Source organism: Pyxicephalus adspersus, chromosome 2 (assembly GCF_032062135.1).
Source record: "Pyxicephalus adspersus chromosome 2, UCB_Pads_2.0, whole genome shotgun sequence".
Lineage (NCBI taxonomy): Eukaryota > Metazoa > Chordata > Amphibia > Anura > Pyxicephalidae > Pyxicephalus > Pyxicephalus adspersus.
Window position 1 is genome coordinate 98,600,156 of NC_092859.1, and position 19,250 is coordinate 98,619,405.

Sequence of the window (19,250 nt, forward strand, 5' to 3'; positions counted from 1 at the left end):
ATGTCAGATTCCCTGGTTTATAAATAGAGCTTTTTGTGATTAGGCCCCACTAGGTGGGGAAATGTGTTAACTTCAGATTCTAGGTTTTGTGGCTTCTCTCAGCTAATCCATACGGTGTATGCTCTCTATGTATAAATATTTGTAGACATTTATTCTTTACCCATCAATTGCACAGGACAGGTAAGAAATGCTTCATATATGAGGCTGCAGATCTTGCTTAGAAAAGGTTGTAGTACAAAATCAATGATTACTGTAATGTTACAGAAACTGTTTTCTTGTTTTTTAGATGTAGGTAACTCTACCGCTAGGTGAGAATCCAGTTTAATATTATTTCATCTATATGTCAAGATGAACAGCATCACTCAGCTCTTTGGTGATTTGTGTGAAGCCCACATGGTTGGATTCCCATGGAATATTGGACTGGGTGGAAAAAAGAGAAGCAAGAAACAGACGAGGCAGTGCCTCAAGAGACTGGCATATGACACACTGTTCATGCATCTGTTCCAAGAAGAAGCTCGAAAGTTACAGCAAAATGCCAAAAACCTTCCGGTCAAAAATAAAATGCTGATGTTATCCTTCAATTTGCGTGTCAGTGGCATGAATTCTGAAGCAGACCGTCTAGAGGAACTGCTGGAAACTATCGAAAGGTTTAGTGGGGAGCAGTTCACTAATTTATGTTCTGTTCTTGAGCTCTTGGTAGATCTTTCAGGCACTGGACCTCCACAAATAGTTCCACCAAAAAGAGACATCTTAAAAAATAACAAATATGTCGGTAGGAAGCCACAGTACCAGGGATATGACTTTTATGATGTTGGTGTATTTGAAGCTGATATTGGGGCTTTTCTGGCATACCAAGAATTTGATATCAGTAGCACTGTCCACAGTACTCTTCAGCTCATGGAATCTGCACCAGGCACCGGTCTTCCAGCCACAGGCCTCTTCTCTCAGAATTTCTCCACAATTGATAAGTTTGAGAAAGAGACTCGTGTATCACTCTTTGGAGCCCTTGTCCACACCCGAACCAATGATATGGATATTAAACTCGATCTTCCGCCTGTGCCAGATAGTGCCGACTTGTCTGGCCTTGCCATAAAGGTAAGTTTGCATATACCAGGTTAAGTATTTACCCAGTCCTTCAGTCAATGTCATTATGAATTATCAGTTTTCAGAATATAAACAGCAAACCTTTTTGACCTATATTGAAAGGATAGGAAGACTTCTTAAAAGCATGAGCTCATTACCTGATTTGGGTGAATGTGTAGACTCGCAGCTCTGGTTTCATATAATGACATAGTGCTGTTACCCTTACATATCTGGAAGGTCCAACTCTAGCTTGCCGTGCACTGTTTAGTTTACCTGTTGTTAATATTACTGTTAAACAATATATAGCCCCAACATATTACTCCATAGCCATGTGGGTTAAATAGGGGTTGCAAATGACAGACAGATACAGACAGTGACACAGAAGGACAGGTTCCTGCCCAGAAGCGCTTACATAATGGAGCTACCATTGCTACCCTACTAAATCTATTTGTTGCCTGAGTGTTTTTCAGGTCTTAAGGCTTCAATAACGTCAGTGGTTTTCATCATCGCTGACTAGGAACAAGTCCTTATCAGCATATTTGCTCTGGACTTTCAATATGGAAGCAAAGGGGTCAGCCAGGGAACTAGCATTTCTGGAACAATAGCAGGCTTTTTTTTCCATTATGTGTAATATAGTTTAACGAATTTACTGCAAAAGTTTTTTTTTATTACCAAACAGACTAATGTACTGTATCTGTTTTTCTAACGTTATAAGAATAGACTTGAATACAATTAATTTCTAGTGACTTTCCTAAATTTACTCATCTTAAAATGCTTTCATTTTTTTCTCATTTTTAGGTTCCACAAAGTATTGATCAGTCAGAGGATGAGGGTTTTCAGTCTGCATCAAACATGACTCCTGATTCCCAATCAGAACCCAGCGTGACACCGGACATTGATTTGTGGGAGGCCGTCCTAACATATGTCCCCTGTAAACGCCGTTGTTGGGAAAGGATAGGCTTGTACGTTTTAAAGCAGCTAAAATTTTGTTTTGTTTTTTTAAGTGACCCTTTTGTCTACTAACAAAAATCTAAAATTGTTTCTGAATATCCTAAAAGTAGAAAACAAATTTCCTAAACAAAGGTTTAGCCATTCACTGCATGCCCCTATATGGATTTCATATAGCACTAACTTCTTCAACCATGAATTGTATAGGACAGTTTTAGTCTTGGGCCTATGCCATACTTGTGATGCTTTCCTGTGGACAACTTACTAGAGAAAGATGAATATTTCTCTGCCAGTGATTCAAATGCAAGTGTGATATCCCCTTTTCTCTGCTGAGTGTAGATCTCGTTGGTTAGCCTTTTACAGCCAGTTGTTGTCAAGGCATTACCAAAGACATGAAATACAAGAGTATATTGTAAAATTCTGAAAAGTAGCATATGTGGAGATTTTTATCCTGAGTATATAGCCCCAGTCAATTGAAAGATTTCTCTTGGGTTCCAGATTATCCAAATTTGTCATACACTTGCACTCACAGATTAATGACAGACATAAAGTTTTTTTTTTAAATAATGGTAACGTTTTGTGCTGCAATAACAATACTAACATTAGGCAAAAATATCTTTATACCTTTTTTTGAGAACCATAAGCAAAGTTGTTGCTACTATTACCTCTAAGATAGTAAGGGTGAAAACTTTGGTTATATAGATGCTTTCTTTAAGAAATATATGTGAATATGGTTTACTTATTTTAACTAATTTTATCAATCTTTAATAGCGTTCATATGGACTTGTTCCAGCACTACTGGTCATTTGCCACAGTTACATAATACAGTACAAAATTTATAACCTGTAAGGGTGATACTTTTTGTACACCAGATATCTGAATAAAAAGAAAAATATTTGGTTTAAAAAGGGATTGCAAAATGTTTTCTTTTGTATGGTACTTTAGTAGTCGGGTCTTCCCTCTTTCTAAATACCAGGATATATAGGCAGTTTTTTTGAGGTTCACAATTTGTCAGATGACTTTGCAGAAGAAAAGTAAACCTAACCTGCTCTGTGTGTCCCTGGGCCCCATGAATAGAAAACGTGTTTCATTTCTAGGTTTATAGGATATATGTTACAGGTCAGTTTGACCTATGTGACCACATAATCAACATGAATTCTACCTCAGTCCTCCAGGTAAAAGAGAAGACCCCTATGTTACTGAGGCAGGCCGAGAAGCATTTGATAAAATGTATAAAATTTATGAGGGAGGTCTACAAATGCTCAGTAACACCACTGTGCAGTCAGCATCTCATGTAATGCTTAAAGAGCCTGAGCTGGTGAACGACGTTCTCAATGTTCTAATTGGTGTTGTGTCTTCTACGTTCTCCTTTAACCAGGTAAAGTAGCTGTTATGCAAATTATGTCAAATTGTAATGTCCAAAAGAAACTGAACAAAATGGCAAAATGCAGATTTTTCACAAATGATCCAGCATGTTTTGCTTTTTTTTGACATTGTTTATATTGAACAATAATTCAATCTGTTTGTTGCTCTTTCTTACATAAATGTTTTTTTTAATGCAAACTACATTTCTGCACTCTGTATTTTGTGGAGAGCTTACTGGTGCATTTAGTGGCGATTGTGAAATGACTTGTTTATAGGACCAGTTACTTATATTCACTGCCTAAATATTGCTACATGCAGAAACTAGAAAGTTTTTAAGAGAAATTTTCTTGTAAATTCAAACTTATCAAAGTTTAATTTAATTTTGCTTTCTCTTTGCAGTCCACTCAAGTCTTTGTAGTTAAGCAGGGTATCTATGTGTCTGGAACGTCACCTGAAAACATAGGCAATCTGTTGGCACAACTCGCTGAATATGGAACTTACTATACCAGACTGAGTCATTTCTCATTGCAGCCCTCTTTGGATTCCTCACAAAGCAAAGGCCTTGTATTTCAGGTACTTTTCAAATTTTTCATGTTGGACAACTGATAAGGTATGGTTATTTTTGTCCTAAGAACATGTTAGACGGGCAGAAAATATATTGCAGGTTTCTTTGTAAAAGTGATCAAAAAGACAAAAATTATCATTAGTTTTTGTAGTATTGAACATTTTTTTTCTGAATAAATGAGTGTAATGGTAGGAAGGCCTATACTCTCTCTCTGGAGCAATCTGTCATGAGTCCTCCCTCACATTTCTTTCCAGCATTCTTCTAGCCTCTTTCAGGCCTCTGGAGATGTGGATTCTGTGTATTTTGGCTATGAAAAAGGGGCTTGACTTGTAGCTTCTTTTGTAGTCCTGGCTGGTAACCATGTCTATGAGCACACACTTTTTTTTCTCCTGTCAACTTGATGAGCATGGAAAATGCTGGAATGATTGCGCTTACCTAGGGCTATGTGGATGTAGAGCTGTGGCACCTTTGCATCATTTCCAGGCTCTAAAGTGACATTATGTTTGGTTCTGTGCTTGAGAGCAGCAACCACATTTAGATATTATTTGCAAAGCAAGTGTGATTTCTTTCCATTCTCAGTCCTGAGAGATCTCTTCACATCAATCACATTAGGTTCTCTGTTTGTCTTTGTGTGAAAAATCAAAAACAAAATCAGCTTGGGGGGCAGGTCTTTATAAAATGCTTTTATAAAGATCATGTAATGGTGGCACTCTGTCATCTTTCATGTATGATGTGATAATTGTAGTGATCCCCAAATCTTGCAAAGCTTTTTGTTTTCCACACTTTTAGACCCATACCATTTAATTTGCAGTTGGCAATCCAAGTGAACGGATAATTCTATGGGTAGATTGCAGGGGAAAACAATTGGATACACAGGGATGAAATTTTTGGCTGGCAGAATGATTTGTTTTATCCAAAAAGTGTATTTTACACCCAGTCAGTTATATACATTTACATGTAAAGAGTCTCTGCTTTCTCCCAGCTGCCCAACAGGACAATGAGATTTTATCCCTTACAAATTAGTTATTAATTACAATAGTGACAAGAAGTGTTTGATACCAATCACCTGGTATTCAAGAGCTTCCAGAGTTGGTTAATTCTTCACCCCGCTATCACCACTACAAATGAACAGATACTAGAGTGTAAAGAATGTTACACTAACATCACAGTTGTATATTTGTAAGACGTAGTGGATGTTTGAGTGACCCCGCAAAAGCACCATCCCTCTGATTTTCTCAATTCTATTAGGTGTCCAAACCACCTATCTACCACCTACCTAATCCTTTAAAATGGGTTTCCCTTTAAATATAATACATTTAGTACCCCCCTGGTATTCAGCAGTGAGATGCATGCTAGACATGTTTATTAAAGTTAATGCTGTAGCACCCTAGCTACTAGCCTGGAGGCTGCATGTGTCCCTTTGGCACTTATTTTTCATCTTTTGGGGCTTCCTTCTGACAGTGGTATGTGTTTTCATTACCTAGGTTCTTCTCTCCCCAGTAAGCTAAAATCTTTTCATTAGACTGCTTTCTAATAGCAGCATGGCTTAGTTTATTCCTTTGTTTTTTTTTCTTTCCATTTCTTCCATCTTTTTATGCATTTTTTATTTACATTTTTATTAATAATGGTTTTCACAAAAGGAAGAACATTCTCTATTGACTCTTATACTATGCCTGCAGTCGGGTAACGCTTTTTGTAGTGTATATGTCAAATAGTTTGTGGGGCCTTTTAGTGATGTCAGGGGCTCCCCCCAATAATAAGGTTCTTTCATATAAATGTATTTCATATATAGTGACTACAGACTTTGTAAGGCACTGTGTAATATGTTGGCGCTATATAAATACTAGTTAATAATAATAAGTGACAAGGATATACTTTAATTGCACCTAAAGTCAATTCTTTTTCTGTACATTACAATTGATATCTGAGCTATCCGGATAAAAATGCTATTTTACTGAATTGTGCTGCAGTCTAATGAATTTTATACAAAAAAAATCTACATTTCAGAAAGTTTATCAAAGCAAATTTTCTAAATTGTATCATACTAGTTAAATATTTTTTTGTTTCAGGCGTTTAAAAGTGGTCTTAGGAAATACTTGCAGTACTATCGTGCATGTGTTCTGTCAACTCCAAATGCATTATCTCTGCTCACTATTAGTTTCCTCTTCCGAAAACTTGGACGGCAGTTAAGGTATTTGCATAGGCTTTTTGTTTGCTTTATATACAATACTATTTTTATGAATGCATTGTATGTTACCTAATGTCTATTTCTTACATCTAGATACTTGGCAGAGCTTTGCTGCATCGGGACACTGGGAATGGGTGGCAACAGGGGGAGCAACTTTTCATTTCCTACAGTAAGAAGTAGTTTCCAGTATTGTTCATGGTGTGGAGGAAAATGCTTGTTGCTAATTATTCTTCCTATTCGCTTTGTTTATAGTGCTTTTTTTTCTAGTCTTTGTGGACACTTATAGGGGTAATAGATTACTTTGCTAGGGTCTGTATCCGGGAGCAGTAGTAAAGAGTTGGAGAGTGTCGAATACCAGGCTAACTGGGCTGCTAAAACCCCTGACTCTATTTATCTTATACCGATATCTGAAAAAAAATTGTATTTACAAGTCTATACGTTCCCTTTACATAATTGTTTCCACCTTTAAAATGTAGCTGTTTTAACCTAAAAAATACTGCTATAAACTAATTGATGGTGCTTCCAGTTTTTTTTTAAACTAAACTTTTAAGCCTTCAAAAACATATATGCTTCCCTTCTTTTATGTTGTTTTTGTTTCAACTTTTTCTCGCTTTAGGGTGTAAAGCTGCTATCATATTTGTACAAAGAATCTCTTGAGAACAGCAGTAATGAAAACTATCCAATCTTGTTATCCTTGCTAAAATACAGTTGTGAGCCGTACACTAGGTAATGTTCTTGAAAACTGACTGATAACGAGTGTAAAGTAAACTTATAACAAGAGTCAAGTAGGTGTATTTGTTTGTGAAAGAGAAATTGCTTGTTTTTTAGGTTCATCTATGATTGGGTTTACAGTGGTGTTTTAAGGGATGCTTGTAGAGAATTCATGATCCAAGTCAATGAAGACTTCCTAGGATTTAGAGGTACAGTATTAAGCATGGGTTTGCACATAGTTGCATATAATTTCACTCTTATGTCTTTATCATTTAAACTGTCTGTTTTGTTTGTGTTAGATCAGCGTTACTGGACCCACGGGTATATTTTGATCTCCAAAGAAGTAGAAGATTGTGTCCCTGTCTTCTTAAAGCACCTGGCTAATGAAATATACATATGTGGAAAAACCATTAATTTACTGAAATTATGCTGTCCCAAGGTACGTAAAATAGAACTTTTCCCTTGTAAGTGTCAGTGCTTTGTCATGTAATGTTCATTTATTTACAATGAACATGGATTTGCCGGATGTAAAGCATGATATTTTATTGTCATTGTTTTGAGGTACCTGAATATGCTAGATCAGAACCCTGATGGCTTGGCTGCAAATAGCACTGTCAACCAAAACAGATTATGCTTTATATCGCTGGCATTATTTTATTTATTTATTTTAAGATCTTCCGCTGTTTGTATAACCGGCATTCTACTTTATAGAAATAACTCTTACTTGATTGTGAGTTGGTAAATTATGATTCAAACCTAATATCAGGTTTGCAGGTGTACCTGGATGATCATCTGTTGTAGAACATTGTTTAACAAAATAATACTCCTGGGTATTTATAAATTTATGAAGACTGCTAATGTAGGGTTAATTTACAATCTTTATTTCAGCCCTTATTTTACTAAAATTTTACATCATGTAATTATTTAAGGGTGCTATAATTACAAATTTCAGTAACCTTTCTTTTGCATGCAACTAAAATAATTGCAATATTCTTGAATGCAGATATAAATATAATCCAAATATAATTCAGATCACAGGCAAAATTGACCTTGCATCAAGGTGTAGAACTATTCCATCTCAAACTGACATTATGACAGATTTTTCCACTTAAGTAAATTTCTTAGTAAGAGAATACTTAAATGTTTTGACACTTTTCTGATTTGTAGCATTCAGGTGTGTGTTACTTTAATGCCAGGGAGTAAAGACATCCGTAATGATCTCATGAATCATGGAAGGGCTTTAAAGCCATTTCCAAAAAATTTGAAGTCCGTCATTTAACAGTTAGAAATACTATTCAGAATTGGAAAATATTCAAAAACGTTGCCAATCATTTCAGGAGTGGACCTCTCAACAAATACATTGCAAATAAAACAGAAGCTACATCTTAGACTCTACAGGCCTCAGTTAGCATGTTAAATGTTTAAAGTTCATGACCGTACAATTACAATTGGACAGATGAAACCAGATCCATTTTTCTGCACCCCAGTTCTCATCTTTTGTGTGCTTAGTTGAGACGCTTACGTGTTTACCATAAAGACCTCTTCTTCCCAGAGTTCTCTGGTCAGTAGATGGGTGTAAATGGGTCCCAAAAGTTTCTCCCAGTTCTGGGCAGATGGCACTGCTGGACTTCCGATTTCGAAGGAAAGTAATCACAATGTCTTTCATATGCTGCATTAGGTTGCCTTGGCTGACCACCGTGCCTACATTCCTTAATATTGCTTCTTCAAATGAACTTGAACAGCACATCTTGACATCCCAGTCTGCTTTTAACTCTCTGCCTGGGAGAGACTGTGCTGATGTAGTATACCTACTTTGCGTCCTGTTGCTGTGCTCAGTCTTTCCATGAGGTATGACCATTGACATTAAATGGTCTTCCACCTCACCTTGGTAGCAGAGTGTGTGTGTGTATATGTGTGTATGTACCGTATGTGTGTGTGTGTGTGTGTGTGTGTATATGTATATATATATATATAATTTTTTTTTTAGGTAGGGTGAAACGTAAAGTATTTTTTTTTGTCGTGCAGCATTACATTTGTTGGTCTGACATCCCTGTACCTCGCATATCTGTTACCTTTTCTTTGGAAGAACTGAAGGAAATGAAAAAAGACTGTGCCATCTACGTGGCCCGAATGGAGAGAATTGCTCGATACAGTAGCATTACTAAAGAGGAAAGGGTAATGACAACATTTTCAAATAAATTTCATTTGCTCTGCAGGCTGCCTGTTAATGGTAAAAATCCCCATAAATCTTGTAAAATATCTTATTTTGCCATGTAATAGTGTGATACATTAAAGGAAGTGTCGCAGCTTCCGAAGTTTTCAAAAGATCTTTGAATCCGATAACTGTACTGTACATAAATACATTTTTCTCTAACCAGGAGACCTCTACTGTTAGGAACATTCTTAACCATTGAAATAAGTTTAAATCCCCAAGTTATTTAATTGATATAACACAAAATGGTCTTTGTGCAACTATTATTTTTTCAGTATATTACATTCATGTGTTTCAGGTATTACACCTAATAGTATTCTGAAAATGGCAATTGATCAGTCACCAGTATTCCCTGTTACCTTTTGTGCAGCTGATATTTCCCCTATTACTGACTGCCTGTACTGTGTCTGTGTACAGAGAGGGTTATCTTTTTACAGGTGTAGATGGTAATGCATCCTCACGTCAGGTCTGTCTGACTGGTGATTTGATTGTTATGATCATAAAGCAATAGCAAATGAGATAGAGATAAAGCAGATCCACAGAATAAATAAAAGCAAAAGCAAGAAAATCCATTCCACTGACATCAGGTTTAACTTCAAGCTAGAAATGAAACTTTGTACGCAGCACCTTTGATTTGACACTGCATTTGCAGAAGTCTCAAGGTAAAGGAAATGCACTGCAGTTTTTCAGGTGCAGGAGGCAAAACATACATATAATTTTTTATTGGTACTGATTAAGCAGAATTAACATATTAACATAGATATTTTCTTTTTGAGTTCAGATCTATTTTAAAGCAAATCTGGTGGGCATAAAGTAAACCTCTGTCCCACTATGTACCCCAAGCTTTCCCCTTTTGCATGTTTTTGTTTCCTTGTTTCCTGAAGTGTGTGCACCTTGCTAGAGCAGGTTTTTGAAACAGGTAATCCAGTGCTGCAGATGTGCTGGCCTGTTCCCTCATGTGGACGTCACCAATCTTTTTCTTCCTAGATCCGTAGAGGATCCCAATGCTGCAGAGACAATAGAAAGTTTCCATATCATGTAGGCAGGCCCAGGCTATAGATTAGCTCTAAACCATGGGATTGTGTTTGGATGCTAAACATATTTATTGTGGTTTTCATTTTAGGAATTGCAAACAGAAATTGCAAAGCAGGACCTCATCATTCAGGCTCGAGAGACTACAGAGAAACTCTTGGAAAGTTTTAAAGGTTAGATTATGTCTCTGTCTCATTTGTAATAACTCCAGATTTTTCAGTGTGTTTTGAAATGCCTTTTTTTTTCTTCATAGACAGGCAAATGGCAGAGAAACTTTCTCTAGACACAAAAAAGAGAGAACTATTTTTGAAGCTGAAAGAACAATATGAGAAAGATCAAGAGGTATTTACTTTATGATTTTTTACTATATTATATGTAATTGTAATGAAATTAACTAGAAATTGGTTTTCCACAGTGCATTAAAATGGAAGGGTTTTCCCTGGCTTTCTAAATGAAAGTCTCTTAAAACATTGTTTAAACTCCTGTAACTGTCAGTAGTTACAAAAGAGATTTGTGATCTTTGATCAGTGCTCAGTCCCACAGTGTAAAGATACTTTGCAAGTTATATGGGACATCTGTATGTAATATAACATGCAAAAGTAGTTTGAGATCACACAACATGACTTTGATGCAAAACAATTGGACCAGCTTAAATGGGTGAAATGTAATTTGGAAATGCTCTAACCCTCAATCCAGATATAACATTTCTGTAGTGTGATCTGAACTGGATCAGCTGACCTAAACATCCAATTATTGTGCAAGAAAATACAGTTTTACATATTCAAATGGACTAGTGCCAGCTGCACAGGTCAAATCATTCAATAGGAGGTGGCTTAGGATGCTACCAGTACAAATTTTGCACCCTCTCACTTATTACTTTTGTTCCATAAGGAAATGAGAGTGTAAAATGTGGGTTATATCTTTCTAAATATGACTGACTTATTTATTTAGACTTAGAAGACAATAACTTGAAGAGATAAAATGTATTTATAGAAATCCAGAAATTTTCACAAGGTGAATACATTTTGTTTTACGGCTGTGAGAGCATGCCTAGTGGAATATTCACTTGCTGATTTGGGCAATCTGTATACCTTTTAATACAAGCAAGCATCAACTTGTAGTGTCTTCACTGTGCCTATTGCCAGGCAGGTCTGATCTGTAAAAGTTCTGCTGCTACTAGATATACAGAGCTTGCTGCCTTCCACCTGCCCCATTCTTAACCACTAATCACTATGACGGGCTACGTCACCTGTCAAAATTGAATGTATAAGGTGAGAAAGCTGTAGGGATGTGATGTCTGATTAAAACCACACTAATTTTGGGCATAGGCCACTGAACAATGATACAGGTACCTCCATCTCAAACCTGTCAGAAAAGAAGAAATTTAGGAAATGAATTCAAGACTTAAGCATAGGCAGTTGTAGACATACTTCTAATTGAATTGTGGCTGCAGAACAGTTTTTGAACTCCTTTTTGCACACAGCGGCGGCTGGCTGCCAAACAAGAGGAAGCCGATGATGATTTCAGCTATGCACGGGAGCTACGTGATCGTGAGCAGCGACTAAAAGCATTGGAGCAAGAACTAGAGAACAAAACTCGGTACAATTATTTTTAGTACTGTTCTGTTTTTGTACAAAAGATGCCCTTTTTATCATTGTAATGGTGCTTAAAATAATTTTCCACACCTTTTTTGGTGTAAACAATACACATTTACCTCCAGATATGTATTGAAAATAGAGGTTACTATGAAGCTGGTCATATGCATTTCTTGCAAACTGTGCTTTTCATGCAATGAGTTGTTCTGAAGCTTATCATAGGCTTTGGTAATGAGTAGTTTAATGTGAAATTGATGAAATTTAGTAGCAAAATTAATGTAGCTGTTGAAGTAACCGTTCTTGTAGTAGATTTGACATGTTGGACACCAGACATATTTTGGGGTTTTAACATTTGTTTTCTGAAATGTGATATTTGTAGATGCTTGACAAGAGTAAAGCTTTCGAAGTAGAAGGTGTTTTCTATTTCATTTTTCCCAGCTCACAAAAATGTACGATTTCTTTCTTTGTGCCATTCTCTCCACAGTCAGGAACTTATCGAGCATTATAGCAGACTATCGGAGGAAGCCACTCAGAAAGAGCAGAGAGCACTGTGGAAGCTTCAGCGTCATAAGCTGGAAACTGCTCGTCTAAAGTTTTTCTGGGATGATGAAAAGCGCATACAGGTTCATATCTGCTTGTAATAATGGCTCTAATCTATATTACTTTTGACGTTTTAGTTTGATTTCTCTTGATGGCAATTGTTTTTTTACTATTTAAAGGAGCTGCTGAAGCAGAATCCTGAGGCCCAGTCAGTAGAAGAAATACATTTTAAATCACTTTCACAAGTACGGTGCAATGATGTTTCTACAGCATGTATACCAGTTACTGACCATGCATGTAAGGTTAGTATTTTATGTTTCCATAAAGGGCCCTAATTTCATTGTGTAATCATGTTCCATAAGAAATGTAGTAATTACCGGTAGCTTTGACCTTGAGGTTGTTAGTTGCAGCATTATGAGGTGGGCAATTCACATATGATCACTAGGTGGCAGTAAATTGATCTGGAGAACCGTTTAAAACTGATAATGTTGTTGGACAATAAATAATTTTCCATGTTCAGCTTTAAATTTATTTACAGGTTGACAATCGAAAATCCGGCCATCAATAATCCAGATCTCTCATTTTCCTGGCATGAATTTCTAATTGCATTTTCAATACAGTAGCTGCAGTTCATAGTTCTACAGATACAGCTGTTAGGTCTTGCTTGCTACACTAAATACACGCTGAGACGTCCCTGCTGCCTACTCCCTGGAACTGTGCCAGATGTCCATGGGTGCTGCGAGAGGAAGACTGGTCTGTGTGTGGAGGTAAGTATAAAAAAAAAATCCGGAATTTTCGCAAATCCGGCACTTCTCAGGTCCGTAGGTTGCGAGATTTTTGATTGTCAACTTGTAATATTTCTTGTTTTTCCCCTAAGTTTGTATAGTGTTTCTTATGCTTGTTTCAGCACAGACAATAGGCCATAAAGTAAAGATAGCAACAAAACACAAATGTGTATGTTTCACATACTGATCTCCTTTATGTGCATTCTGACATCCGATTGGTTCTCTTTTACTTATGGTAGTTTAGGAATGTTTATTATTCTTTAATATATGTTCCATTATAATTATTGTATTGTGTATTGTTTGTATTTCCACACATGCAGAGGTGTTGGCATATTGAAAGTTCTATTGGTCGGCATAAATAGTTTCTAACCCAGAAAGGAAGAGTGAAAGTATCAAGATAAGTGCAGAGAGGAAATACTGGAAAGGGTGTAAAAAATGTATAAATAAATTGCATTGATATAGTCTAACAATCTCACTGCAAGGCCTATTTGATGCAATTCTGTAGTAAAATGAAAGCTGTTTCAAAACATGTCTTTAAAACACACGTCCATGTAAAATGCAAACATGTTGTGAAAGTTGATGAAAAGAAAAATATATTTTCCTACTCATTCAGAAAAACAAATAGCTTAAAAATGTGTTTAATTTAGAAACCTCCATGGGAAATGTGTTGGATTGCTTGTGATCCTCTATTTTCAAGGTTTATGAACGTCTTCTCCCTATTGAAATTTGTTTTATGTTACTAATTTTTATTAGTTATCTTTTTTTACAGCTTGCTTAGCTGTGTTTCAGTCTGATTACAAATTGCATTTCACTGGCTGTCTCCAAAACAAAGCTAAAGAGCTGGTTGCTGTCATTTAATTTCTATAGCCTCAAGATCTGGGAGAATTTTGTATGCTGCCATAAATCTGGGTAATTTCAGATGGAGTATCTGATAAATTAATTTTTACAGATTACCAACTGAAAAGCTGCCTGATGAAACAAATGGTAGATACAAAAGCAAATGGCCCATTTATAAAAATATTTTCCATTATTATTAGTATGTCCATTAGGACTGTTTTACATCCTTCCCATTTTTATATCCCTTCCACATTATATTCTGAGTGAAATGGAAGTGACACTGTACAAAATTAAAACTAAACTTAGGTTGGAATTTACTAATTTTAACACCATATACAAATTTTCTTTCAAGGTTTTACCTAATAAACCAATATGTTCAAATAATGCTAATGAAGAAATAAGAGAGGACAACCTCAATCTTGCACCAGATCCATCACCTCCTGTAGAAAATAAACAGTCTCCCTTAAGTCTGACTGAGCAAGAAGACCCATATTTTGGTCCTCCTAACTTGAGTCCGCCTGATGTGGACTTTTCTGATTTCCTCCCTGTGACAGCTGCTGGGAAACAAGACACTGAACTGTCTGGTGATATCTCACAAGTAGATGATGCTTTAAAAGACATCGGCTCTGATCTTGCAAAGACTAAAGAAATAAAAAATACTGATTCTGTAAGTGACTATGACTTTAACACCGTGTTAAAACCAGTTCCATATGCACAGGTTTCTCAAGGGCACATACAAATTGGAGAATATGTTTCTGACGAACAGTCTAGAAGGCCACGCTGGAACATTCATGGCCATGCTTCAGATGCCAATATTAAAGTTGGAGAATATGTTCCTGATATATCTGTGTCCATTCCACAGCCTAGTCAGCATGGTCATTCTTCTGATTCCCACATTAATATTGGGAACTTCATGTCCGATGTCCAGCCCTCAAGACCTCACTGGAACATCTATGGCCATGTCTCTGAAGGGCAAATAAAAATAGGAGAATATGCATCTGATGTAGAGCCTTCTAGACCCAGGCAGAATATTCATGGCCATTCCTCAGAGGCAAATATCAAGGTTGGGGAGAATGTGTCTGATGTAATACCTTCAAGACCACGTTGGAGTGTTCATGGACATGCGTCTGATTCCAATATTAAAATTGGAGAAAATGTTTCTGAAGTTGTTTCCATGCGGCCTAGATGGAACATACATGGACACGCTTCGCAATCCCACATACAAATTGTAGGGCTTGTATCAGACCTAGAGCCATCAAAACCACGCTGGAGTCCTTTTGGTCATGCCTCACAGTCAACCATTAAAATTGGTGAATGGTTTCCCTCAGGGGATGATGCTGTGAATCCTGAATCTAAAACAGAATTTGCCCATCCATCTGACTCAACAGTCCAGGACTTAATTTATGGTGAAAGAAAAGACTTTACCAAACCTTCTGAAACTCCAGAAACAGAAGACCTACCTTCAGAGCAAACATGTTCATCAGACCCTGTGACTGTATTATCACCCTCCAGTATAAAAGAGGACAAAAGTGAGGAAGGCCTTCAATCGGGTGTGTATGTTAACTGTAGAAAATAATTATTTTTCTTTTTTTGTACACAGACCTGAAGTGGGGATGGGGATTGATGCTTTTTTCTCACATCACACAACAGTTTTCTTCCTAGCTCCTTTTAGCTGGGCGCACCACCCGGCACTTTTCAATAACCACTGGGCTGTTTTTGGGTGGTTACTTAAAAGTTGGGTAACAATTCGAGGGTTACAACCCACCTACAACCCCTTGAAGTTAATTTAATTGCTAAGTTGGTAATAGCCAGGATATAACTTAAACACCTTCATTGAAGATCATCCTGAAATCCCTGTTTTCTGTAATTTTCACAGTTAGTGTTTACATTTCACTCGCTTTGGTCATTGTGTCAGGTTCCACTACTCATGATCCTTTTCCTATCTGAGAAAGGACCAATCTTTAGTTTGATTCATTTTTGATAGCCAATAATCATCCCCAGGTTTATTGTTTCTCTATATATGGTCCAGAAAGTGTTCACCTGTTTATGTTTTTCTTTTTATGTTATTGTATTTTTTTTTTTTTAGTAGAGGAAATTTTGGCAGATAACAGCAGACCAGCATCACCAGGATCACTTACAAATATACAGGTATATGCTTCAAGATGCTTTATGTATAATTCAGTTTTGTGAGACAACTGATGACCTACAGTTCCACCCAATACTGATAGGTATTTAGTTATGCTAGGGTTTACAATCACTGTAAAGCAATATGATTTCAGATTTTCATGTTAAAATTGTGGAATTATTTTTTTTTTTTGTTTTCTGCATGGCCTTTTTTTCTATTGGGTTGGTTGGTTTGTTGCATAAGGTGCATGCCTAATCTTTATTTCCAGAGCTGTGGTCAATATGTGCGTTATCTTTCCAGCTTTTATAAGTCAGTTATTTTTGTGTGTGGCAGAATGAAGAACCTGCTTACGTAGCAGATGAACATGGCAACAACACAGAGAGTACACAGGAAACAGTTCATGAGACTGAAGAAGAAAACAAAACTGAGGATGAAGCTTGGAAAAAAGAGAAAGATTATATTCAGTCACTGGCACACAAATATTGCCTTGAGAAATATCAAGACAGCTTTGAGATGATGTGTAAGCATTACTATTGAAAAATCAAAGTATTCATGTGTATGACCTATTTATCTCTGTTTGTGAATCATGTGTGTGTGAGAATGTATCAATCTCCTTTTATCTGTGCAGCAGAGCCACCAGTTCTCCAAATGCTGAATCATGTTATTACCAGAGAGTTCTCTCTTCCTGTGGACCCAGATATACAGTCAGCAACTGATGAGACTGCAGTTATGCTTATTGAGCTCCTCTCCCTACCGGTGCTAATGAAGTATTCTGTTACAGCACCCATTGTATCCCAGTAAGTCTTGTAAATTATTATTATTAAACAGTATTTAAATAGCACCAACATAATATTTAGCGCTGTACATATAGACAGATACAGACTGTGACACTGGAGGAGGAGAGGACCCTGCCCAGTAGAGCTTAAAAAAAAATCACTAGTAAGATTTGATTCTTCTGCAAAGGAGAATGTCCGCATATATTAGTCAAAATAAATGGTTAAGCCCTGGGGATAGTCTCTAACTATGAGTGCTGAGAATATTTTTCCTAAGATAAACATTAAAAGCCTATTTTTCAGTGCTGCATAACTGCCACTGGAATGATTTGTAGTCACATGTCCATGCCCCAGTTTCAATTTTCCAAGACATTTGTCCTCGGCCTAGTTTTTGAGTACATTTTCCAAACCCATCTAATCTATGACATTCAGGCACTGGGTTCCAAAATTGGGTGCATTGCAGGCACTATTCCAGTCCAGATCCATGACTTTACCATAGCCCCATCTACATTACCTCATTGGTTACTGTGTCTTTAAATAGTCAGTGCCCATATGTAACTCACCATCAACCTTAGCAACATTAAATCCTTCGGCCTCAGAGGTTCAATCCAATACAGTCCCTTACTGTTGAACTTGCCCCTTAACTGTCACAGTCTCTTGCTATTGCTACTAAATAAAGGGATACAGGTCTGACCCTTATTGGTGGAAACTGATGTATTAATAAATATCTGCATTATATGATTTATTAAAGAGGAGCAAAGTAATACTATAATTTTGTTGCATATAATATTTTACATGCTTTTCCACATCTTGAATGTTAACAATATATTCACCTTTGTAATCTGTTTTGTAGTGTGTCCCTTGTGAACAAAGCTGTGGTGGATTACTACTTTGTGGAGCTGAATATGGAAAATCATTTTATAGCTATCCAACACTTTTTGCTAATGGAAGATGGGGAATTTGCTCAGTCACTTAGTGACCAGCTTTTTGAAAAGGTAGTGTCCATACACACATAATGGAATGCAGGCCATGGGCTTGTGTACAGAGAAAGAAGAATGATGGCTTTACTTCCTAGTCCTGTATGTTAATCATAGTAATGTTTTCTATTTGTTTACAGCTAGTCTCAGGACATACACCCAGTGAGCTGTTCACCCCTCTAGTTCTGAATTCTATACTGAACAAAGCTTTGCAGTACAGTTTACATGGACACTCCCAGCTGGCCTCCAATCTTTCCTTCGCTCTTAAGTATATCCCTGAAATGTTCACACCTGCAGCCCCAGATATTTTAAGCTGCCTGGAATTGAGATACAAGGTAAGTATATCTATAAAAAATGTACACATCTTAAGATATATTTGATGTATTATCTAATTAAGCAAAATGTACCTAAAGAAAAATATCAATTTTCATAGCTTCTTTTTATTCTTGACAATAAGCAAAAACTTCTTTCTACATTCTTGGGTTAGCATTGTCATTTCTGTGACAGCCTATTCCAGAGAATATCCATGTCCTGATAGAATTCCAATTTTAGGTGGCACTCCAGGTGGAGCTCTTGCTGTCTGTATCAATGTTATCGAGATTTTCCCTCACAATTTTTCCTAATTTCCACACCCGGAAGAAAAGAAAGAGGGAAAAAATGCATATATCTGGAGTTATACATTTTAAATTTGCAAGATTAATAACTAGAAAAAATAATTGACATGAGCTGTACCATGACTTGGATTGCATTTGACTGATGTGTATCTCGCTTAGGCTGTGGATTGGTGGTAGGTTTTACTACGGAAGGAATATCTATATCTACAGATTTCTTACTAATGAGTGGGTAAATGTATCTTATATGATAGGCTGCTTGATTGACAGAAATTGAAAGAAAAGTGTGTGTATGTGTATATATTTGTACACCAAATATTTGGTGGAAAACTCGCCAAATATCACAACATAAAATGCTGCGCTTTGTTTTGGCATGGATTGTCTAAACCTTTGGAATACTTGACTTAGGCAGATAAGGCCAGTTTTGGTGGAAGTAATTTGCTCATCTGTTCTAGCTGTCTTTTATTTTTTCCTTTTTATCTGCAGGCATATATTTTTATAACTACAGCTAAACTGTAACCTAACCAGTCTCAAGCTAATTATGTAAGGTAACATTACAGAAGGTAAGGTTTATTACAGAAGCAGCCTATTTACCACATTTTTCACTTACCTGATACATGAGGGGTTACTATAATTTTTGCACTGCACTTTGATTTAATAAATCTTAAGTTCAACACCATAATTACAAAGCAGAGCTTTTGATTATTCAACAGAAACATAATTTAGATGAAACCTCCTGGGGCATTTATTATGTAGGAAATAGGTCAGTAGATAAAGCAGGTGTTTAAAACTAAAGTACACCAGAAGCTGGGCAGTGTGTTTTCTTGTCCTACTTTGCAATGTAGGTTAGCTTTCCCTTTATCCTGTAATTGGTCCTCTAAATAGGATGGGACACACAAAAAA

At 36.6% G+C, this 19,250-nt stretch overlaps 1 protein-coding gene across 1 annotated transcript in view; it reads left to right on the forward strand.

The window, feature by feature from the left end:
• Window positions 1-18,071, forward strand: part of TUBGCP6 (tubulin gamma complex component 6) — a gene marked incomplete at its 3' end in the record, with an annotated part of 20,473 nt that extends 2,402 nt beyond the window's left edge. The window contains 21 exon segments of the mRNA XM_072401599.1: window positions 287-1,095; window positions 1,882-2,045; window positions 3,199-3,409; window positions 3,796-3,969; window positions 6,031-6,152; window positions 6,243-6,318; window positions 6,766-6,875; window positions 6,978-7,069; window positions 7,160-7,299; window positions 8,886-9,035; window positions 10,196-10,277; window positions 10,358-10,446; window positions 11,588-11,703; window positions 12,184-12,322; window positions 12,419-12,541; window positions 14,214-15,411; window positions 15,948-16,009; window positions 16,320-16,506; window positions 16,615-16,783; window positions 17,613-17,754; window positions 17,877-18,071. Coding sequence (XP_072257700.1) covers window positions 349-1,095; window positions 1,882-2,045; window positions 3,199-3,409; window positions 3,796-3,969; window positions 6,031-6,152; window positions 6,243-6,318; window positions 6,766-6,875; window positions 6,978-7,069; window positions 7,160-7,299; window positions 8,886-9,035; window positions 10,196-10,277; window positions 10,358-10,446; window positions 11,588-11,703; window positions 12,184-12,322; window positions 12,419-12,541; window positions 14,214-15,411; window positions 15,948-16,009; window positions 16,320-16,506; window positions 16,615-16,783; window positions 17,613-17,754; window positions 17,877-18,071 — 4,488 coding nt within the window.
• Window positions 18,072-19,250: the final 1,179 nt, after the last annotated feature.